At 34.5% G+C, this 21,680-nt stretch overlaps 1 protein-coding gene across 1 annotated transcript in view; it reads left to right on the forward strand.

Annotated features, from left to right (window-relative positions):
- ATG2B (autophagy related 2B) overlaps positions 1 to 21,249 on the forward strand; it is a 47,455-nt gene extending 26,206 nt beyond the window's left edge. The window contains exons 24-42 of the mRNA XM_059819168.1: positions 1,382 to 1,488; positions 1,745 to 1,837; positions 2,663 to 2,733; positions 3,740 to 3,816; positions 4,054 to 4,224; positions 4,706 to 4,847; positions 5,818 to 6,020; positions 7,014 to 7,240; positions 7,955 to 8,063; positions 9,889 to 10,083; positions 10,656 to 10,757; positions 12,429 to 12,507; positions 13,349 to 13,553; positions 14,527 to 14,596; positions 15,561 to 15,643; positions 16,111 to 16,232; positions 16,411 to 16,565; positions 17,612 to 17,761; positions 18,539 to 21,249. Coding sequence (XP_059675151.1) covers positions 1,382 to 1,488; positions 1,745 to 1,837; positions 2,663 to 2,733; positions 3,740 to 3,816; positions 4,054 to 4,224; positions 4,706 to 4,847; positions 5,818 to 6,020; positions 7,014 to 7,240; positions 7,955 to 8,063; positions 9,889 to 10,083; positions 10,656 to 10,757; positions 12,429 to 12,507; positions 13,349 to 13,553; positions 14,527 to 14,596; positions 15,561 to 15,643; positions 16,111 to 16,232; positions 16,411 to 16,565; positions 17,612 to 17,761; positions 18,539 to 18,769 — 2,592 coding nt within the window. The 3' untranslated portion in view covers positions 18,770 to 21,249. The remainder of the gene's footprint in view (positions 1 to 1,381; positions 1,489 to 1,744; positions 1,838 to 2,662; positions 2,734 to 3,739; positions 3,817 to 4,053; positions 4,225 to 4,705; positions 4,848 to 5,817; positions 6,021 to 7,013; positions 7,241 to 7,954; positions 8,064 to 9,888; positions 10,084 to 10,655; positions 10,758 to 12,428; positions 12,508 to 13,348; positions 13,554 to 14,526; positions 14,597 to 15,560; positions 15,644 to 16,110; positions 16,233 to 16,410; positions 16,566 to 17,611; positions 17,762 to 18,538) is intronic.
- Positions 21,250 to 21,680: the final 431 nt, after the last annotated feature.

Raw genomic sequence — 21,680 nt, forward strand, 5'->3', positions numbered from 1 at the left:
TGGCTTTGGTTTTGTTTTTTAAAAAAGTTCAGATGGAAAATCTCAGTAGTCCAGTGCTATCCAAGTACTTAGATAATCCTTGACGTGTAAAACCACCCTCAAAACAAACATGCTACTTGCAGCGCTGAAAGTGTTTCTGTATTTTTTCCCTTCTGCTCACTTCATTCCTCAAGTCCTGTTTTCTTCCTTGTCTGTTTCCTTTTTACATCATTTGTGTAGCAGTAATGGAGAATAAGACTTTGGGGAAGTAGTAAGCAGCAGTTTACATAAAAGGTTATAATGCAAACTTCTGAATTAGAAGGGTTGTACTGGTATGTGCGGATGCAGAGGTATAGCATAGCAGACAGGGCTAGAGACCCTTGATCCAGAAGCTTTGTGTAAACATGCATGAGCTAGGACATGCCATTAGCACAGTAGCAGTATAGCTGCATGTACTGACTCCAAACTGGATTACAGATAGTAAGTCCTGACACTCAGGTTTATCCTGCTTATCTTCCAGTATGTATGGTATGCTTATTTTTTACATGCATTTTTATTGTATAACTGCATGGACCTGAACTTAGTGCTTTGGACTCCGCTGTGTCATTACTTTCTTCTCAGCGTGGTATTCCTATGTGTTCATGTAGCCTGCTTTACACCGTGTCGCTTATTTGCTTTGTGAATTTTTGCTCAATTAACATTGCCTGTAATGCACTTGGGAATCTTTTTTGGAGGGAGAGGGCGGAAATAAAAAATTGGCCAAAGACATAAGTAGAGAAACGATTAAAAAGCTAGCACTGTTAGTATGCCCCAGGCTTGGAATAATTTAAGAACTTTTACACCATAACGGATTTGAGAGAGAACTGTGACAGATCTTAGAGGAGGATAGGAGTTTATTTTATGCAGTAATACATGAAAAAGCAGTGTATACAATGCTTGTGCACATATTTCTGATTCTGAGCATATTTCCTGCCCACCACACCCCCCCTCCCCCCAAGAAGAAAGATAACGTGAAAGCAACTTTAACAATGTACAGTATTACAAGAGAAGTTGGCTTTTCAGAAAAAGAGAACAAAGAAAATACTAATGCTATAATAATAACTGCAGAGAAAGATGAATGAGACTGTATTTGGGAAATGCTTTAAAAATGGATTGTGAGGCCTTGTACAAGTAGCCACTTAGGTGTCTTGATGTTGTATTTTTTGCCCTGTTTACATTCCGTGCTTTTCTATATTCAGATACTGGGTAAGTGCCTTTAAATATCTGAGATTGTTCACTCGCTTTTCCTTCTACTAATCAAACATTTTATTGTCATACCTGTTACAGATTTTCTCTTTTCTCATGCATAATTGTTAATTTAACAGATATTAAGTTCTTATAATAATATGTTTGTGACTTTTAGATTTTATGTTTTTTGAATATTTCTGATGAGCCTGTTCTGGGATATAATCCTCCAGCTACAATTACAACTTTTCATGTACATCTGTGGAGTTGTGCTCTTGATTACAGGTAAATAAAATGCAAGTATATGTCACTTGGTGGCACTGCAGCTATATATTTATTCTTTAGGAATGTTTGAGTTTGCATATTGTAAAGAATATATATTTAGGCTTGTTTGGAAAAAGTACTTAACAGAAATCCCTTAAACTGTAAGCAATTTAAAGTAGGATAAACACTTGCCTAGGTCTGGGAAGATCTAGTTAGGTAACCTATACTAAATAGGTACCAGAGTATTAATTTATTTTTGTTTCCTATTTGTTGTTAGGCCCTTGTTTTTGCCAGTCAGATCTCTACTTACTGTTGAAACTTTCAGCATTTCCAGCAGTGTTGCAGTAGATAAATCCTCTTCTACACTCAGGTATAACTTAAGTGATTGTGAAACAGGAAAGCTCCTGTAAAACTTGTAATGCCTGCCTGCTTTTTTGACCTAGGAAGCATTTGTGTTGTGTAAATGTTCAGTGGTTTGCATCTCTTGAAATATACTTTGCTCATGTGTAATCCTTCTGTTTTATTAAGTTAAATAGATTTTTGGGTTTTTTTAGTTGGATTGCTTTCTTTGACAACTAGGAATTCTGCAATTTTTAATATAGTTGAAAGATGTCCTGAAATGAAAATGTGTCTATTTTGTTAATTAGTAGCACCTTAAGATTTCTTAAAGATTTGTTATTTGGAGACAGTATATTAATTAAGGAAATACTTAGTGATTACTGAACATCTCTGAAACTTTTTAATAACTTTTCTTGCAACTTTAGTTGAATATTTATTCTGTTACGCCTGTTCTGGCGTGAAACATCTGCCAAGTTGCTTGTTTCTATTGATAAAACCTTATAAATGAACTTTGAAACAAATGTGTCTGTTACTTTATTAAAAAGAAAAAAAGGCAAAAAAGGAAATAAGAAATGTTAATTCTGTATGCCAAAAGCATTACTTTTCATTCTAGGAAGGATCAAATATATACATTGAAATGCAAATAAAATATAATTAGCGATGGCAAAAATATCTTGCAGTGGCTAATTACCAATGGATTTGGAAGTGATGAAAGGTTGAAGTGAAGAGTTTGGATTTAAGATATGCTAGATATATTTGGGTTTTAAAATATTTTTTTCTATATTAATTTCTTTTTGTCTGTTAATGGCACAGCATTTCTCTAGCATTTTATTTCTTTTTTTTTTTTATCTTTTAGGATAATTTTAGATGAAGCTGCTTTGCATCTGTCTGACAAGTGCAACACTGTTACGGTGAACCTCCATAGAGGTAAGGGTGTTTTAGATGTGACTAATGAATTGCAGAGCCTAAAGAAACAAAATTACAGGCATATGCAGCATATATAAAGGTTATTGAAGAAGTCATCTGAGGACATAAGGAGCAGCAAGTTGAATATGAATAAATAATGCAGTGTTGATGAAAATCTGAGTGCTCTAGTTTGGATTTGTGGATGCAGAGATATGTCAGAGAACAGCAACTTGCAAGTCCTTAATTTTCTTGTTACGTTTCCATAATGGGTATTTGAAAAAAGCATATATTTAAAAATCTGGAGTTGGCATAGAAAAGATCTTTTTTCTCATAAAATAGAAATTTTCATAGATATATATTTCTAAATAGTTGAACTTGAAAGGTGTTATATGGCACAGGGTTCTAGATTCCGAAAAGAATGATACCAGCTGGTTTGCTGTCATTCATACAGTAACAACCTTTTAGGGCTGAGGAACTTGAATCAATATTTAACAAACGAACTGGAGAAATAATGAAACCCCTTGCTCACAAATGCGTGTGTTTAGCTTAGGTAAGAGATCTCTAGTGAAGGACAGAGTAAAGATATGCCTCTTTAAACAAGAAAGAGGGGAAGTTATTCATGGTACTGAAAAATTAGTACAATGTGAAAATGTTCTCTTTCTCACTTTAACTAAAAAACTGCTAGGATGCTTAGTCACCTAACTTCTGTGTGCCTCTATTTCTCTAACTCACACAGATGGGATGAGGATAAATATCTTAAAAGATTACACTGCACACAGATGGTGGCAGTGGGAGTGATATATTGGATTGAAAAGATTTGAGTTCTTGGTTTGAGTAGCTGAAACTTGAACTCTGTGAGAGTAATCCTCATAAAAGAAGGAAATGCAGACATAAAAAGGTTTTAAAAGGAATCTTTTTTGTTTATGCTCGTGCTATTTCCAATGGTTTAATAACTAAAAAAACATAGTAAGGATGGTGTTTGTTATTAAGTCTTAATCGTTTTTTTTAATTACTCATTGTCTTTCAGATTATGTTCGTGTTATGGATATGGGACTGCTGGAACTGACCATTACAGCAGTAAAATCTGATTCTGATGGGGAAAGAGTAAGTATTTAATTAAAAAAAAAAAAAAAAGTAAAATCTCCATGACAGATAGTGATTTGAAAATTACTTTATTATGCTTAGAATCAAGGAAGGCTTTTCAGTTTACATACTATTTTTGAAGTCCTTTTTTGACTAGTTAAGTAAATTAATTTAAAAATAACTGTGTATAGATGCTATTTTTATGGAACCTTAGGTTGATTTGCAATGTATTCTTATCTTTTTACTGTTGCTGTCTAGACTAAACCACGTTTTGAGCTGCACTGTTCCAGTGATGTAATCCATATTCGCACCTGCTCTGATTCATGTGCTGCACTAATGAATCTTATACAATACATTGCAAGTTATGGTGATTTACATCCACCTGCTAAGACAGAGATTAAACGTGGAGTAAGCAAGCCCAAAATGAAGGTATAAAATGGCAAAATAGTATCAACTTAACTTTACGCTTCCTGGTAATATGTTTTAATTTTGATATTCCCATTCTATTTCCAAAGAATATGAGATTTCCTGCAAAGAAATTAACAGAGTGCATCTAACTTAAAATATGTTTGAGAGTAAAATGGTGCCTTTTTTTTCTGCTTCGGTCACTACTTAATATTTTAAAATATTTTGTGCTGTTTACCTATTGTACTTTATTCTTATCTAAAGAAGGAAATTCCAGGACATATACAAGCTGTCCAAATACTCTGATCTAAATACCCTGAACCATAATGTTCTAACCTACTTTACGAATCGTCTAGCTTAGAGTTCAGTTCACGTGATTATTTATACAGTTAAGGTGTTACTTCTACAGTTTGAGATGTGTATCAAGCCGTTCTAGCAAAAACTTACTCAGCATGATATTGCAGTTGTCTTTAAGATGTAACTGTGTATAGTTCCTGTCCTACAGGTAGAGACCTTTAGCCAACCATCTTCCCATGGACCAGTACTCGCTGAATCGGAGCAACAGATTTTACGGGATTTGATGAGTGATGCAATGGAGGAAATTGAGACTCAGCAGACTGCTTCCACTATGAAGCCAGAGTCTAATGGTAAGAATCCTCTGGAGGCATAAAAGCACATAAAGTACCACTTTTCTGGACGGAAAGTGGAATTGAAAGTTTTGTGTATGTAGAGATGCTGCAACAAGAATGGGTGCATACCTTTGACGCCTGAAGTCTTCAAACTGTCGAACAGATTCTTGCTTTTAATAACAGTAATGCAAAAGTAATTAAAGATTCTAGTCAAATACACATTACTGAGGTAATGAAAACAGCAAGGACGGAATCTGACTTTGTGAGACTCTGTCAAGACTCCAAATTCTCTAGGAGTCTAAGTATGGGTGTAAGTTTATATGGCATACTGCAGTGTGAAGGAATCAAAGATCTCTGTTCTGTGTATGAAGGCAGTCCAGAAGGATGATACAGTTCTGAGTCGCAGAAAGAGCTTTTAGCTATGAGGAAATCTTTCGATTAGCAGATAGAACAAGATAATTGATTTTATCACAGGATTATGACTTCTGCATCATGGCTAGATTTAAGTCCAGGTTTAAATTGGCTAAGGATTTTGTACTGCAAATAGAGAATTTCACTATTTCCATGGTGTCTTGTCCTCTTTTTAATGGTGGAAGGGGAGCAGTCAGTGAACTACTGAAAGTTATTGATGCTGTGGTCTTACTACCACAATGAGAAACTTGGACACAAAAATGTTGGGGTTTTTTTGTGTATGTGGGAATTTTTACAAATAGTTATTCTATATTCTGTCAGTTCATCTCTACTAGTAACTAGTTATGATTATATTGTAATCACTTTCAATTGTACAGTAGATTAATTTTTGAAAATTGTATTTTATTTATAGTAAGAATTGATTCAAGATATAATAAACAAATTCCCTTGATGTAATTGAAGTAACAAATTTTAGTTAACTGTTGTGTTATTTTGTTCATATTTATGTATTTTGTAAAGATTTATTTTTTTTCCCCACTGAAACACGTTTTTTTCTTCACCCTTCTTCAACTCCCAGGAGTTTTGGATGACAGATCTCAAAGTCAGGAGCCATCTTGCTCAGATCTTTTCCTGTTTCCAGACGAAAGTGGAAATGTCTCACAAGAGCCAAGTCCCACTTATGCTTCATTCACTCATCACCTGATAAATGAGGCCATGGGAGATGTTCCTGTGGAAAGTGACGATTTCTGCATTCTTTTTGCACCTAAAGCTGCTGTTGCTGTAAGAAGCTTTGAGAATTACTGAAAAAATCCATATATAACTGAATTAGAGAAAAGCCTATGTAAGACCTGGACAAATTAGACTTCATAGCTTTTTGTGATTGCTTAGTGATATTTTTCTTAGTGGGCAGAGTAGCAGAAAAATAATCTTTCTGTTTGAAAGGACTTAAAGCATTGTTACTGTTAGGAATCAATGCAAGTGTTTTCGAATATATATGATTTTGCTATATCTCAGCAGTATGTAGTTGTTCTCTGATCTGAATATTACATTTAAACTATATTGGCAGTTTTCCTACCTTTTAGTCATGGCTTATCATTGCCATTTTGACTTACAATAATGGTATAGCTAGAAAAAAAAGTTTTAAGCAAAATACAGTATTTAGCAAAATAGCAGCTTCGCACATCTAATCTTGTATTCATTTCTCTCATAGTCTAAGCTTTCAATGCTTTTATGGGCCTAAGATCCTTGCCAAACATCAGAGAAAAGCTTGTGTGTCACTTTACACCACTGTCTGTCCACTGCATTAAAAGATTTAAGAAACTATACTCAAAAATCTTTGAAAACAGCCTGTGTTCATGTTTTTCATAGTATCTCTGGTTGTATTCTTCTTAATAGACAGAATAGACAGTTCTGAGTCCCTGATTAGAAGCTGTATTTGCCCAGTTACCTTTGAGCTTGTTTGTTTCCAAAAGTGCTAATATGGTAGCCTGGGCTCTTCCATGGTTTTTTGTTTGTTTTCAGTTCTTGTTTTCTTTTGGTTTTGTTTACAGTTTGGAGGAGGATTTTTTTTTAACTGCTTCTCAGCTTCTAGTTTATTTTTATGTGCTTTTGTGTTTAAGTTACTTTATAAGAATCATTCCTAAACCAAGCCTGTGTTGTATAAGCTTTAGAAGACAGTACAGAATATTTTCTTTTTTTTATAGACATCTCAAAAAAGGAAGGAGATTTCACCTTCTCAATGCTATATACTTTTTAAATTTTTTCTTTTTTTAGGAAAAAGAGGAAGAGCCAGTAATAAAAATAATGGTTGATGATGCAATTATCATAAAAGAAAATCATTTCAGCCAACCTATTAAAAAAACAGATACAAGCAAAGCTCCACTTCATTTTCCTGTTCCTCTGGTACGCTATGTTGTAAAGGAAATCTCTCTTATTTGGCATCTTTATGGCGGAAGGGATTTTGGGAATGCACCACCAACATCTCCAGCTAAAAGTTTCATGTAAGCATTTGATATAATTCTGTAGATTAGAACATTTTAAAAATATTTATTTACTTTTCCTTTGATTAGAGGTTAAGCTCACTATTCAATCTCAACTCTCCCTTGCTTACTTCTTTGCTCCCTCCTCACAAGGAATCAATTATAGAATGGTTTGGCTTGGAAGGGATCTTTATAGATCATCTAGAGTCGTCTTCAGTTTAGCTCCACACACCAGAGTGTATTTTTCCCGTGTCTTAACCTGGACAAGCCGGGTTTGGTTTTGGTGTTTTTTTGGGGATGGAGGAATGGGTTTGCTTTTAAGCATTATATTAGAAGTTAAATTTTCCTGAATAGATTGGGGCTTAAGGAGCATGAGAGACTATCGCTATGGTAGCTGAAGTCTGGTTTTCAGGATGTCGTGTAAAATAAAGAGTAATTAATATTATTGCAGCCAAAATTAAGGAAATATTTTATGGATGTTAATTTGATGGGAAGCATACACCTAGCATTCTGCTTAAGTATGCATTACTTTAACAATAAAAAGAAAGTATTTATTTGGTTAACAGTAACACAACTTCCAGTTGTGTTGGTATTTTCTAGTATTTTTCTCTTGTAACCATTAAAAAACAAATAAGTTATATCCGGTGAAACATAAATGCTTTTAGAGTCAGATTAACAGTGAGGTAGATTTAAGTTTAATCTGCAAAAGTGTATTTTTCTTTTTTACTTCCCCAGAAGTCCCCATAGCTCTCCTTCTCATACACCAACGAGGCATGGCCGGGGTACAGCATGTGGGGGAAGAGGAAGAAACCCAGACTTCCTCATGGAAATACAGTTAAGCAAGGTGAATGACAAAAACAGCTGTGACTGTCTCTTTGTGAATATCTTTACGTGTTATATCTGTTTGATAACAGCTTTCCATTAGAATTCAGTAGGATTTCTTCCATTCGTATCTACATCTAAGCAATCACTTGCAGGTGATGAATTTAGAATTTGTTTAACAAAAAATGTATTTGTTCTTCTAGCACAGTATTATTTATTTGCTGAATAGACATGTTTCTAAAGATGAAGGATATTTATTATAATATTCTTTAAGTTTTTGTTTATTATAACCACGTTTTACAACTGATGTTCTGTTTTTCTGTCTTTAGTTCTACTCTGAATTGATAACACCCATTATGAAATCAAAAGTTCTAGCAAAATAACCAGGGTGTAGATCTGTTGAGACACTCAGTGTATCAGTTGATAACTGGATATTAAATAACATCCAGCTATATCACAGTATCATTCCTGTATTTCCCCTAACATATTTAGCACCCTTCAGATATAAGAATGTTACTGTTATTTTTAAGCCTGCACTTAGCTCTAACATATAAACTAGATGCTTGATTCTGGTGCTGTGAAGAATATTGGCAAGGAGTTAAGCAAATTTCATGTTAAATGGATCAATAACAAAACCTTTTTAAAATAAGGTTTTCTCAAACATTGCCATAAACGTGAAAGGTACTACATAAAACTAAATGCCTTTTGTAGTCTACATGAGTTTCTAAAGCTTAAAATTCATCCCATTAGCATTTGAAACTTGCCAGGAATGTTTGATACTTATTTTAGCCTTTTCTAGAAAAAACATGACATGGCAATAAAAAAAGAGGGAAAAAAAGAAGCATTTGATATTCCACGTGGAAAACTTCATATGCAGAAATATAGCAATCTCTCTTAATTTGCAGTTATTTAATGAGTTGGTGTTTGTACTGAGGCATAGTGTCTTTTTTTTTTTTCCCCCCCTACTTGTACCCCTAACTTGGTACAAGGCTTAATAATGTTTAAACAAGAACTTACGTTTTTGACACTCTTCTCCTTAAAGTTTCTAAGCAGAGTTTATGATAAACATCTATTTTTCTCTTCAACACTTGAAATGTTCCTTATCACATCTATCTTGAATACAGGGCACTTACTGAGATGTATTTATCTGGCCAGTAGAGGCCACTGTTCTGCTTGCTATGTGTGCTCTGCTTCATTACATTGCAGGCAAGGGTGCTGTGGGGGTTACTGAGACAGGGAATGATTTGTAGGTAGCCACAGGTCTTTGACTGAAAATGAGAGCTACATCAAGAGATGAGGAAAAGGAGAGATTTCAGAATTCTTTAGAATTTAGGAAAGGTATTGGATAAGAATTTATATGGACTAAAGTGAGTAAAGAAAAAGGAAACTGAGATTGGAAGAAGCTACTTGAGAATTCTGTTGGTGGGGAAGAAACGTTACTTTCCTAAGCGTAGACAGTGCAGGATTCAAGAATTGAAAGATTGCCCAGTACAGGCTTCAACATGATGTAAGAAAGATGTCAAGATTGAGAGGAAAAAGCAGAGTCGATATTAAAACAAAAAGCAAAACTTGTTCTTTGTCTTACACTGACTCTTCGTTTTGGCTCGGTGTTTTGCATCCTAAAATACAAACATGTACACAACTAGGAATCGGAAGATTTCTACTGCTAGACATGTAAAAATCTGAATAGTTCTCAGAAATCCTAATATTATTCCTGTAAATGTAAAGTAGACAGCTTTTAAAGCTCTTATGTGTGGTGGTGGTTTTTTTTTTAAAAGTAATACTCTATTGTTAAAGGTCGTTTTTCAGTGAAGCTGATTATGCTGATTTTCTTTTCTTTTTAAAAGGTGAAATTCCAGCATGAGGTATATCCTCCAGGTGGTGCAGAAGGTGAATCCAGTCTGTTGGAGCAGCCAGTGTCACGGCAGGTTTTTATTGTTCAAGACCTGGAGATTAGAGATCGCTTAGCTACATCACAGATGAATAAATTTCTCTATCTCTACTGCAGTAAGGAGATGCCCAGAAAAGCACATTCAAACATGGTACAGTGATGGAATATATTAATTAATTGTAATTATAGTGGTTGGACTATCATTTTGGGGATTGTATACATTTCTTAATCTTGCAGAAGAAGGACCATGAAGTCATGGAACACTGAAGTAGTATAACGTGTTGATAGTTATTTGCTTGACTCCTTGTTGATATTAAATATTAGTATGTCAGGTATTAATGTTTTTGAGATTCTGTCAGTTTAAAAAAAGTAGATGGGCAGTACTACTTTGGTAGCTTTCAGATTTGGGGTTTGAACAAACATCTGCTTGTATGAGTATGATTAGACTTTTCACTACACATGCAGAGTTATAGTTTTATGATATACAGTAGTCTTTCTGGTTCTATAAAGGATTTATGCATTTGGTTTTTGGGGGTTTCTTATTTTAATTTTCTTTTTTGTAACATCCATAATTAAGTTGTTTATTCAAGATTAGCTTTATAATTGGTAAGTGGAATCAGATTAGTAGAGATGTTTTACAGTAAATGGTTTTTCCTAGCTAGTGTTCTGAGATTTAATAATTGTGAATGTTACTACTTCTATTTTCTTGTTGCTTTTTCTCAGTTAACGGTTAAAGCATTACATGTCCGTCCAGAGTCTGGCAGATCCCCACAGGAATGTTGTTTACGTGTTTCGCTAATGCCACTTCGCCTCAATATTGACCAGGTTGGTTGTGCCAATGTAAAAAAAAAAAAAACAAAACAAAAAACAAAAAAAAAACCCAAAAAACCCAACCCCCCCCCCCCCACCCTATTTATTTAAAGATAGTTGGTGGGTTTTTTTGGTTGTTTTTTTTTTTTTTTACCAGCTACTTGTAACTGTCATACACGTTTTATGGGTTTGTTTTTTTGGCTTGATACCTTTTTTATTTATGATCAATCATGCATATCTTTGGATCTCTGCTGCTCTGTTTATATCCACGTTAGAACTTGCCTTCTGCTCCAGCTATTACAGAGACTAGCCTTTTTTTTTTTTTTTAAATTTAAAAACTAAGAATATCTATAGACTTGGCTATTTACTCAATACCAGTTTACTTCCTGAGATTTCTGATGATCTCCAATGTTTTGAAATAGTGGCTTTTAAAAAGCATATACTTATTCTTGAACGATCTTACTTTGAAGTGGCTTTGGTGTTTTTAATTGGAAAAAGTTAATCATTAATCCAGAAGCTGTTCACAACATTTAAGTCAAGGGCACTCTACACTTGAGGACTGCTTCTATACTCTGAAGGCTTTGGTTGTGCTATCAATTGCAGTAGCACAAAGAACAGAAATGGGAGAAATTGTTTTACTTTGTTTAGCAAGTCTTTGTGCAAAGTATTTTTCATATACTCAAGAAACAGTTGGGTTTTTTATACACCAGTAAGGAAGCCACATATGTTTGTGCATTCAAATTTAAAGTGCAGTGATTACTCTTTGAGGCATTTCTTGCTTAATCTGTCATCTGCAGGGAGGTGTGGGTTTTTTTGAGGAGCACAATTAGGAGTTCCATACCTATCTTCTGTTTCCCTCAACACACATGAGAGATGAGGTTTTCATTTTACTGTTAGAAAAATTGAACTCTGTATAGTTTGTAATAATTTCATATGGGAAAATAGCATGGAAATACTGCCATCTAGTGAGGCAATATGTTCCCTCTTGATTACTTTTTAAAGTCTTATCTTTTGTACCATAAACAAAATTTACCTTTACAACTTCCGCAAAATTAACCACAGCTTTCTTGGAAGCACAAGGCTGCATGCAGTCATGTTAGAAATTCTTGTTATTACTACTTAAGCTGTCTGCTTATCAGCTGGAAACAAAAAAAGGAAAAGAAAGCCCAGATGCCATTAATTATAGGATGAACAAGGCATCAGTGTGATGCATCTGATATTAACAGGACATTAACAGCAGAGATATTAATGACTTATAATGAAGCAGTGGCAAGTTCTGATCTGGAATGATTTGTCTGACATTGGCAGTATTAGAGATGAATATAAGCTATACTTGAATACCGTTTTATTGGAAGTCAGAGAAAAGTTTATAGCCATTAAAACACTTGGGTTCTGGAACAGTCTCCAAGATGAGAGTAGAGATGATGAAAACAACCCCAGACTTCTAAGACAGCTAGATAGATAATGAAATCGTATTATATGTAGAAGGGGGCAATGACCAAGAGGGTCTTTCTGTTTTCTGTCCTATATTTGTGTGGCTTCTGCACATGTTAAAGGGTCAAACAGAAGAAATGTGTTTTGATTCATATCTGTATAGAAATAAAGAGCTGAAATAGTAGAGATTTTCTTTTTTTTAGAGAATTGGGTATTTTTTTTAACCTGATCGTGTTTTATTTTTGACATTAGGATGCCTTGTTTTTCCTGAAGGATTTTTTCACTAGCCTCTCCGCAGAAGTAGAACTCTTAGTTACTCCAGATCCTGAAGGTATACTTTTCAAAAATCTAATATGAAAGTGCTGCTTCTTTTTGCTTTAATGTGTGTACATGTCAGTAAATTCACATGTAAATCTTGTCTGTGTAAAAGAACTTATGTTCGGGTTTGGTCACTAACATTAGTAACTAATTTGTTAGAACACAGAAACTTTGGGTATTTTAGTTTTGTATTTTATAAATACCAAGAAAGGTCTTCAACACCTGGGATCTCCATTATGTAAAAGGTTTCAACAAAATTGGAGCATATTTAACAAGAACTTCTGAAAAAAATTGAGCACTGTGTATATGATGTTAGGAGTTTTTATTAGACAAACAAAATAGATTATTTAATACCTCTTGCATAAAAGTGTATGTGTGTCTAATAGCTTGAAGTTGTGTAACCGCTAGAGAAGGGAACAGAGTTCAAGATTATAAATAAGCAGTACAATGTATGTATACAGTTAAAGCAGTACTTCTAATCCATTACACCATCTGATGCAAAAACAAGTATATATTGAAAAGCATATTTTGTCTATTAACTATATTTGTGAGTTTGTTAGCAGCTATGCTTTATGTATCTCTGTTGGGATGTCATACTGAAATGCATAGGTAATGAAGTACTATGCAATATTACCATTAAAACTAGATGGATGATTTATGCTGATGCATAAACTTCAACTTAAGCTTCTTGTAAGATATTATCTTAGTAAGAGAATCTAAATATTGTCCTGCTAGTAATTCCTATTAATAAGCATTAGAGCTTACTAAGGACACAGTAATTGTATAAACACAATCTTTTTGTAATCACTGTGAAAAATACAAGTCAGTTTACTGTGTATAACTTCTTATCTTAGTTAAAAAGTCTCCTGGTGCTGAAGTTATGTGTAGTTTGCCCAGGCATGTCAGCAGCCTTAAGGACCCAAGTCCAGTCATTTCTTTCTCATCACACAAGCAAGCAAATGAAAATGGTATCATTGATTCTATGGATGTGGTTAATGGAGATGATTATAATTTCTCACAAGAAGTGACGTCATACAGTGATCAGCCAGTATTTTTCAGGTAAACTTTTGTTACAAAATTTTCAGTGATATAGAGCTGTTCTGCTGAATGTTTTCAGAAAGTGTGGTGATAAACTATTCAGACCTTACAATAAGGTGCAGGGGGTTTTTTTGTTTGTTTGTTTTATTGACTGATTGTGGAAATCAAATATATTTGTTTCTATCACTGGAAGATAACTAACGGTTTTTTAATTAACTTTTGCACACTGCTGTGGACAAGAAAAAAAATCAATTAAATCACTGCCATGTACAGAATCAGTAATGAGATGTTTTACAAATAAGTACAAAGAGTAGTCTTTGTACTTTTATGTCTAACGGTGTAAATTAGATCTAATATAACCAGAGATAAGAGTCTATAAAGGAAAAGCTTATCATGGGACAGGTATGAGATTAATATATCACAAGAGAAACGCTAATGTCCTGACTGGGAAGTGATTAAAAAAATTTCAGCTTATGCAGAAGTTTTTTCTTGTGTATTCAGATCGTAAGTGCCTCTAACAACAGATGTATACTTTGGTAAGCAGTGCAGAGCCAAATTATGAGAGAATGGCTGTGGTTCTATTTCATCACATGCCTCACCAATGCAATTTTTTAGCCCTGAAGCTGGAATTTATTAAATTTTGCCCACAGAACCATCATTAGCCATACTTTTTTTCTGTAAGTGAAATTCATGCTGTGAAAAAGGAGGGAAGATCTTCACCTGCAGGATTAGTAGCTCTATTGCAGGACTTAAAATTTCTTAAAAATGCTAACCTTGACTAGATGTTAATAAACCAAGAAAAGCAGAATTTGCCATTTGTATTTTGTACACTTACTCTGAAGTACTAAGACGGTAACTAGAGGATTTATGGTTTACAGAAAAGGGTATGGCACCCTAATCAAGGAGGATGGGGAAACCATGGGTTTCTTTTTGGAAGAATAATTTTATTTCCTTTTCATGTTTCTCACTGTAAAATTTTCTTTGTATATCCTAGAGAATTTCGGTTTACATCAGAAGTTCCAATACGGCTTGATTACCATGGCAAACATGTATCAATGGATCAGGTTTGTGTATAATGCTGATGCTGTAGAACAAAGAATTGATGTTGTTCCCCCCGCCCCGCGAGTCCATGAGTTGGGGTATATATGCTCCCTACTCATTATTAATGTGATCTTGAGAAATGTAGAACTTTTTTTTTTTTTTTTCTTAGTTTCAGTAAAGCTTAACCTTGTTTCATTCTTAATATGAAAGCTAGGGGGTGGATCCTCCAGGTATGATCAACTCAGAATGACACTTGAAAGTCACATTTCCAGCCAGTCACTGAGTTGATAAATCTTTCTACACAGCTGTGGTGTCCCTCAAAGGATGATGCGAGAATTGTGCATTTTATTTTCTTCCTCATTAATGCAAGAATAAAGTATTGTCTCTTTTTTTTTTTTTTCCCCTCCTTGTTTCCTTCCCTTGCAGTCTAGTAATGTATAATGTATGGGCTTCATCGGCAATGGCAGAATTGAATACAGATTAAAAAAAATGCTCATAGTTCTTTTTAAAATATATATTGGTTATCATACTGAGTTTACAGAGCAGACCTCAAAAAATCCTTTTTGCACAGATTTGTACTCTGTCATGGCAAATTAGTAAGAAAATACAAACAAGTAAAAGCAGCAACTTCTTGAATTTGCACTGCTGCCAAATAAATCAAAACATGAAATAGCAGCTCTAGAATGCCTGGAACACACTAATGCTAGAGCTATGTTTACATAATTTGGTATATCCTAATATTTCTGAAGAAGCCCTCTTGTATCCAGATGTTTTTCTTAGAGTAGCCAATTAAGCCAAATTCCATCTTTTGCAAGTTTTCATGTAACATAATTCATAACACTGTAACAAGTAGTATTTCGGAGACTGGGGGAGAATCGGTTCAGACAGAAATACCTGCAATAAGAGTTGAGATGATGAAATTATTTCTCACCTACACATTGTACAGGATGAATAAACTCATGTGATAATAAAATATTTCACTTACAGGGGACACTAGCTGGGATTCTTATTGGGCTTGCTCAGTTAAACTGCTCAGAATTAAAGCTGAAGAGACTTTGTTACAGACACGGGTAAGTTTATGGAATTGTAGATTAACGTTGGTATTGCAAATTGAACAAGTTTATGGTGAGTAACTGAATGTAGCAAGCAAGATAAGATGCACTTCTAAAATCCAAGACACTTTTTGACTTTACAAATATTTCCTGATTCTAGTTTTTGTCAAATATATATTGTTCAAGAACATCATCTGTTTTCAGGACAGCATTTAATATATGTGCTAGTCTTGGTGTTAAACTCTTAATTTTAGTTGTATGTTTACTTCCTGTTGAACTGGATGTGATTATGCAGTCTTGAACTTCTGTTTTACGAAGCAAATACACATGAAGTGCTTGGGTTAGCCAACACCAACAAAAGATGACACTTGAAAACAGATTTCCTCTTGTTTAAATGACATCTTTGTTTATTTCAATGAATAATGCATTTGTCTTATTAGGAATTGTATATTTTTTTAAAAAATTAATAATTTCATTTACTTCAGTTTATTAGGTGTGGATAAATTGTTCTCCTATGCCATCAGTGAATGGCTTAATGATATAAAGAAAAACCAGCTACCAGGAATTTTGGGAGGAGTAGGGCCTATGCATTCGCTAGTGCAGTTAGGTAAGTTAATTCTTATTTCTATTCAGACACACATGGCAGTTTTTTTAAATAAACAAAACTCAGAAAAAAAAAAAAAAAGCCCCACAAATAATGTTGATACTTGTTTTCACTTCCTCTCAAGGCATTCTGCTTATCTAAGAGAATTTTCTAATTATGGTGTTCTGTCTTCATTTTTCAGTCCAAGGTCTGAAAGACCTGGTGTGGTTACCAATAGAGCAGTACCGAAAGGATGGCCGTATTGTAAGAGGCTTTCAAAGAGGAGCAGCTTCTTTTGGTACTTCCACTGCAATGGCAGCACTGGAGCTAACAAACAGAATGGTTCAGACTATACAGGTATAGCGTATTACTTCTGGAGTTAAAGATAAAATGAGAAGTGTTGCTAGTAAGTGCTCTATATTAAGCTAATATCTTAATGCTATATATTACAGTTTGGGAGCATGTCTTTTTAAAAAAAAGCAGCTGTATAAATAGGAAAGCAGAGACTGGGCAAAGCTTGCAGCAGTCTGTGAGGTGGCATCAAATGCAGAAGTTAAAAAAATTGTGTTTAAAATATTGCTGAAAGCCCAAGCTGTTACATGTTTCTGAATGTCTTTAATGTATTACAGTGTACAGTTTAATACTAAAATACAAAGCTGCACTAAAAAATCACTAATATTGAGAGAGATGAGTTCTTCACATATGTGCATTTTCCAGTAATAGATTTTTAACTTTTTAAAAATGTCAGCTTATCTGTGCTTATTTAAAAAACAAGCAAACAAAAAACCAACAAGAAACAAAACCAAATGACCAAAAAAAATGCCTCAAACCAATACTAATTGTGTTTGATGTACACGAAGTCTATAAAGCTTTCTGGATTTAACCCTAGAGTAATGTTGGATTAAAGTGTTAATAAATGTATGTTTCTTAATGTAAAATACATAATGGAAATACACTTTTACCACCTAATTTTGCAAAAACTGTAGATTTGCCTAAGCTTGAACATACATAGTAAAAAAAAAAAGCCAGTGTTATTATCCACATGAGTGGAATTATGTGTATGCTTGTGTGTTTGTAAGAAAAACTTATCATTGGTCAAATGTTTCAGTTTCTATTTTGAGCATTTTGTGCGGATTAGAGGATGCCTTTGAAGGAATGGCAATTGGGGGAAAAAAAAACCCTACCAAAACCTACATTTGGTCTTTCATTATGGAACTTAATGTATAGTTACAGCTGCACCCATTCCAGAAATTCTTGTACAAAACCTTAATCTGATGTAAATGAATAGTGTTTGTGGAATTAAAATTCTTTTATTTCAATTATGTCACCCTGTTAGTAGTTTAAGTTTGTGATTGAATGCTGTAAGACTTCTTACATATTTTGCATTTGCTCCTGATCTTCAGGCAGCTGCAGAAACTGCGTATGATATGGTATCACCAGGGCCTACTTTTATTGAAGCAAAAAAGATCAAACGATTCCCTCGCCATCGTTTAGCTCATCAGCCAGTAGACCTACGGGAAGGTGTAGCCAAAGCATATAGTGTAGTAAAAGAGGTGAGTGCGAAAGTAATTGTGCTTAACCAAACTCAAGAATTATTTCTTAAGACGGCAAATAAAATACAAGATGTTAGTTTAAGACCAGATGAAGAAGGGGATTTAAGTTTTGAACAAGAGTGTCTTCATCAGTAATCTTAAACCAACAGAAACCTTGCATGGAAAAATCAGAGAAGCAGAAATAAACTAAGATGTTAGGCACATAAGCGTGAATAGGACTTCAGTCTTCTACAGTTGTGAGGGTTTAGAGTTATTCGGAGGCATGTAAATCTGATTGCCTGCCCCGTGTCATCCATCCTTCCCCTCATACCCCTCCCTCCACTCCTCAGTTACTGTTAATGCTGAGGTTGTTGGAGTTTAAGTATAATGCTGGATTTAAAACAAGTGAAAGCGCTCTTTACCATGACAGTGTATTAAAAATTAGAATGCTGACCTGTTTTTATTGTACTCTTTGTATTGTACTTTCTGTTAGTTGCACCTGATACTGTGTCTAGGAAGTTCGGTCTCAGCTGGGGAATTATCAGTGAATTCTGTAATTTTTGAATAGCTCACAGTACCCCACAGCTTCTTCCCTTATGCACAAAACGTCTTAAGTTCATAGTAGTGTTGTCTTAAGCCTCATTAGAAGAACTAATTCATATTTGTATCGGTATAGTTGTACCACAGTTATAATACAAATCACAAAGAAGATAAATGCTGAGCAGTTTGTTTCCCTTAAAATTAGGAGAGCTTGCTTTTTCTTTTTCAGTGTAACTAATTTCTGTTAATTTCTTGAAGGGGATTACGGACACAGCCCAAACCATCTATGAGACTGCTGCTCGTGAGCATGAAAACAGAGGAGTGACTGGAGCAGTAGGAGGAGTCCTCCGCCAAATTCCACCAACTGTGGTGAAACCTTTCATTGTTGCAACAGAGGCAACCTCAAATGTTCTAGGTGGAATGAGAAACCAGATCAGGCCAGATGTGCGTCAAGAAGAGTCTCAGAAGTGGCGCCTTGGGGAGGACTGAGATGATAAATCTGGCTCAGCAGGCAGGTAGCAAGGCTGGAAATGCAGAAGATTGTCCCGTTGGCAGCTTTAGGTGGAGCTCACTTTGTTTTGTCATGCTCATCTCAGGAACAAATGAGGTTTTCGACTATTATTAGCAAAACATCCAACCAAAAATATTTATGATGTGAAAAGCAAATTGGTACTTGCTTGTTCTGTGTGTTACCAATACATTTGGTAGATAGTGCCAAACATAGCGAAGCACATGCTGCCAACTCAGAGACATGCTTGCTCTATTCCGTTTACCATATTTTTCTTGGTAGATTTAACATCTGAAGCAGTAGCCTGTATGGTGAAACTAAGTATACTTTAAAGATGTTTTCTGAGCATAGTCAAAGAACCGTCTTCAATAAAGAGCTCTGCAGATGCTCTTCACTGACTAAAGGATAAAAGCTTTCATTTTGGACATGAGACATGAAGGCTATGTAATATGGAAGAAGATAAGCTAGTATCGTTTAGTGGTCATAAGCATTGCTTTTAGCGTGGCAGTTACAGCAAGGGCAAGCTTGATAGCCATTCAGAATTTAGATTCAGTGTTGATACATCTGTGAACAGGATTTGTTCCTAAATATTAAATACCTACTTTTGTGGGTCTTTGAAGAACCTGAATGTTGCAGAAATGTTCTGTTGTGTTGCACTTTAAAGGATATGGCCTGTATATTGTGCTTTTTTTATAGTGTGAATAAAATGTAATGTGCATTATCCTTTATGTGGTTTAGAAGCTTATACAAATTACTGAAAAGAGCATCATTTGATGATGATCCTACAGAAAAGTGTCTTAAATTTGTTTAAACTACTCATTATGTAAAAACACTTTTGTCTTCTGTTACACTAATTACAGTGCTAAAAGTAGTTATTCTTCAGGAAAGCAGCAGTTAAATATTATTAAGGCCAACAGTTCTTTGTAAGAATGAGAAATCCTAAGTAAAGTAAAAACAAATTATTTCATAATTTCATAGTTAAAATTCTATACAGGCTTCATTTTAATAATTTGCTTTTATTTAAAGTTCATATTGTTGCAAAGCTGCTTCTCACTCAAGATATTTTTTATTTAAATTGTGTGTTGTCAGTTATTTGTCAATGAGTATTTGGAGTAATTTAATTTGAACTGGGGATGGGTAAGAGGATTTAAAAAAAAAAAAAAGACAACATCAAAAATCAAAGTTGGTACTGACATTATTTACAGTTTAATAGGTGACCAGGGTTTCCACAGAGCTTTATTAAGCATCTGACATTGTACCATTTCTGGGCAGTTAAAAGGCTCGGCACTAGCTGTGCAGGAATAAACTTTTTTCCTTGTATTAACAAAAACTGGAGGATAAAAAGTAAAGGCTATTCTGTATAGAAAAATACTCATTTTGAATTTCAGCAACTTAACACTTTGGGTGACTATCCAGAACGTAAGTTTGTCATAGTCCTGTGCTTCTCATAAGTGGAAATCCTGCAAATATGCTATGGAAAATCTCCACTGAAAGAGGAACATCAGATGCTTTTGATCAGACTTCGGTCTCTAAGGGTGATGAGGAGGTAGTTTCCTTCTCTTTTATTTAATACCTGCCACTAGCAAAAACTTCGTTGATGGGCCTTACAGGACAAATAGGAGTGAATGAAGGAAAATAGTTACTGCTTGTTCATCTTGATATTATACTAGCTATTCCTGAACACCAAAGAATCTCTCTGGAGGGTAGATGATTTGCAAATCTCCCCTCTGCTGGGAAGACTTCTGCAGTCTGCTTTATTTTTCATAAAACAAAACTCCAGTTACAAATAAATTCTTGCATTGGGTGACAGGTGATATTACACAGTTTTATTTTCATTCGATGGAATCATCTTAAGTTGTGGTACGCTTTGAAGACCTGGTTATTTCAGTTAAACAACTTCCTGTAAGCAGAAGGAGATGCTTTTGAGAGGACAAATACCTGCAGATTTAATGACATAAAATATTTTCTGATGTAAAAATACTTGCTGCGGTTCATACTTGTGTCCAGTAATTGAAGAGCTCTGCTTTAGCGAAAGCTCGAAGCTTGAGCGTTTTGCACAGGAATGAGTTCCATGTTTGCAATTTAGCACCTCCTGAATGCCTTCTCAAGAAGTGGCAATGAGTCAATGCAAGTAAGTAGCAATGCATCATTTTCATTTGCAGTTACCATACTGTGTAGTTTTGGCTGGTCCACTTCGTCCAGTTAATTAGAGTTTACTGTAATAGTATAAATCTACATATTTTCTTCATTTTTGACATTGCTGAAAAGGAGCAGTGGCATTCCAGTGTTCATTTCATTTTCAATTCTGTCATGATCTGATTGTACTGCAATGCAATTAGAATATATTTTTATATGAGGGCATGCTGTCAAGGTAAAACATTTTTATAGAGTGTCTCTCATTGTCAGCAATACAGATTGTACAAATTTATTAAACTTCACTTTTCATTATGTAAATCCTTGCATTTACTGCTTGCACTTTATCGAGCCTTTTCAGTGAAATTGATTTAATTTTTTTCCAGCATTTTATTTTTACAACCAGTTTCCTAATTTTTAGACGTATATTCTGCATCGTTTTTCATTTTTAACATGATCTTGCAGTGTCTGAAATATTAAAAAAAAAAAAAAAAACCACACCAAAAAAGAAACCTAAACCCGCAAAGCTCACCAAACTAGTATTTACAGTAGGACCTTGTTTTCAAAATGTGTGTTGTATGGAGCGGCTTGTGTTTTAAATCAAAAAGTATATATTGTGTATGAGAAGGGATTAATCAAATGCTCTGCTCAGTACTGTAAGAGTTTTCAGGCACTTAAAAAGTACACAAAAGGAGATTTGACTCTGGACTTAATTCCTGGAAATGGAAGCCTATGGATACATTACTGTATTCTCTGTTA

Source organism: Gavia stellata, chromosome 7, assembly GCF_030936135.1.
Source record: "Gavia stellata isolate bGavSte3 chromosome 7, bGavSte3.hap2, whole genome shotgun sequence".
NCBI lineage: Eukaryota > Metazoa > Chordata > Aves > Gaviiformes > Gaviidae > Gavia > Gavia stellata.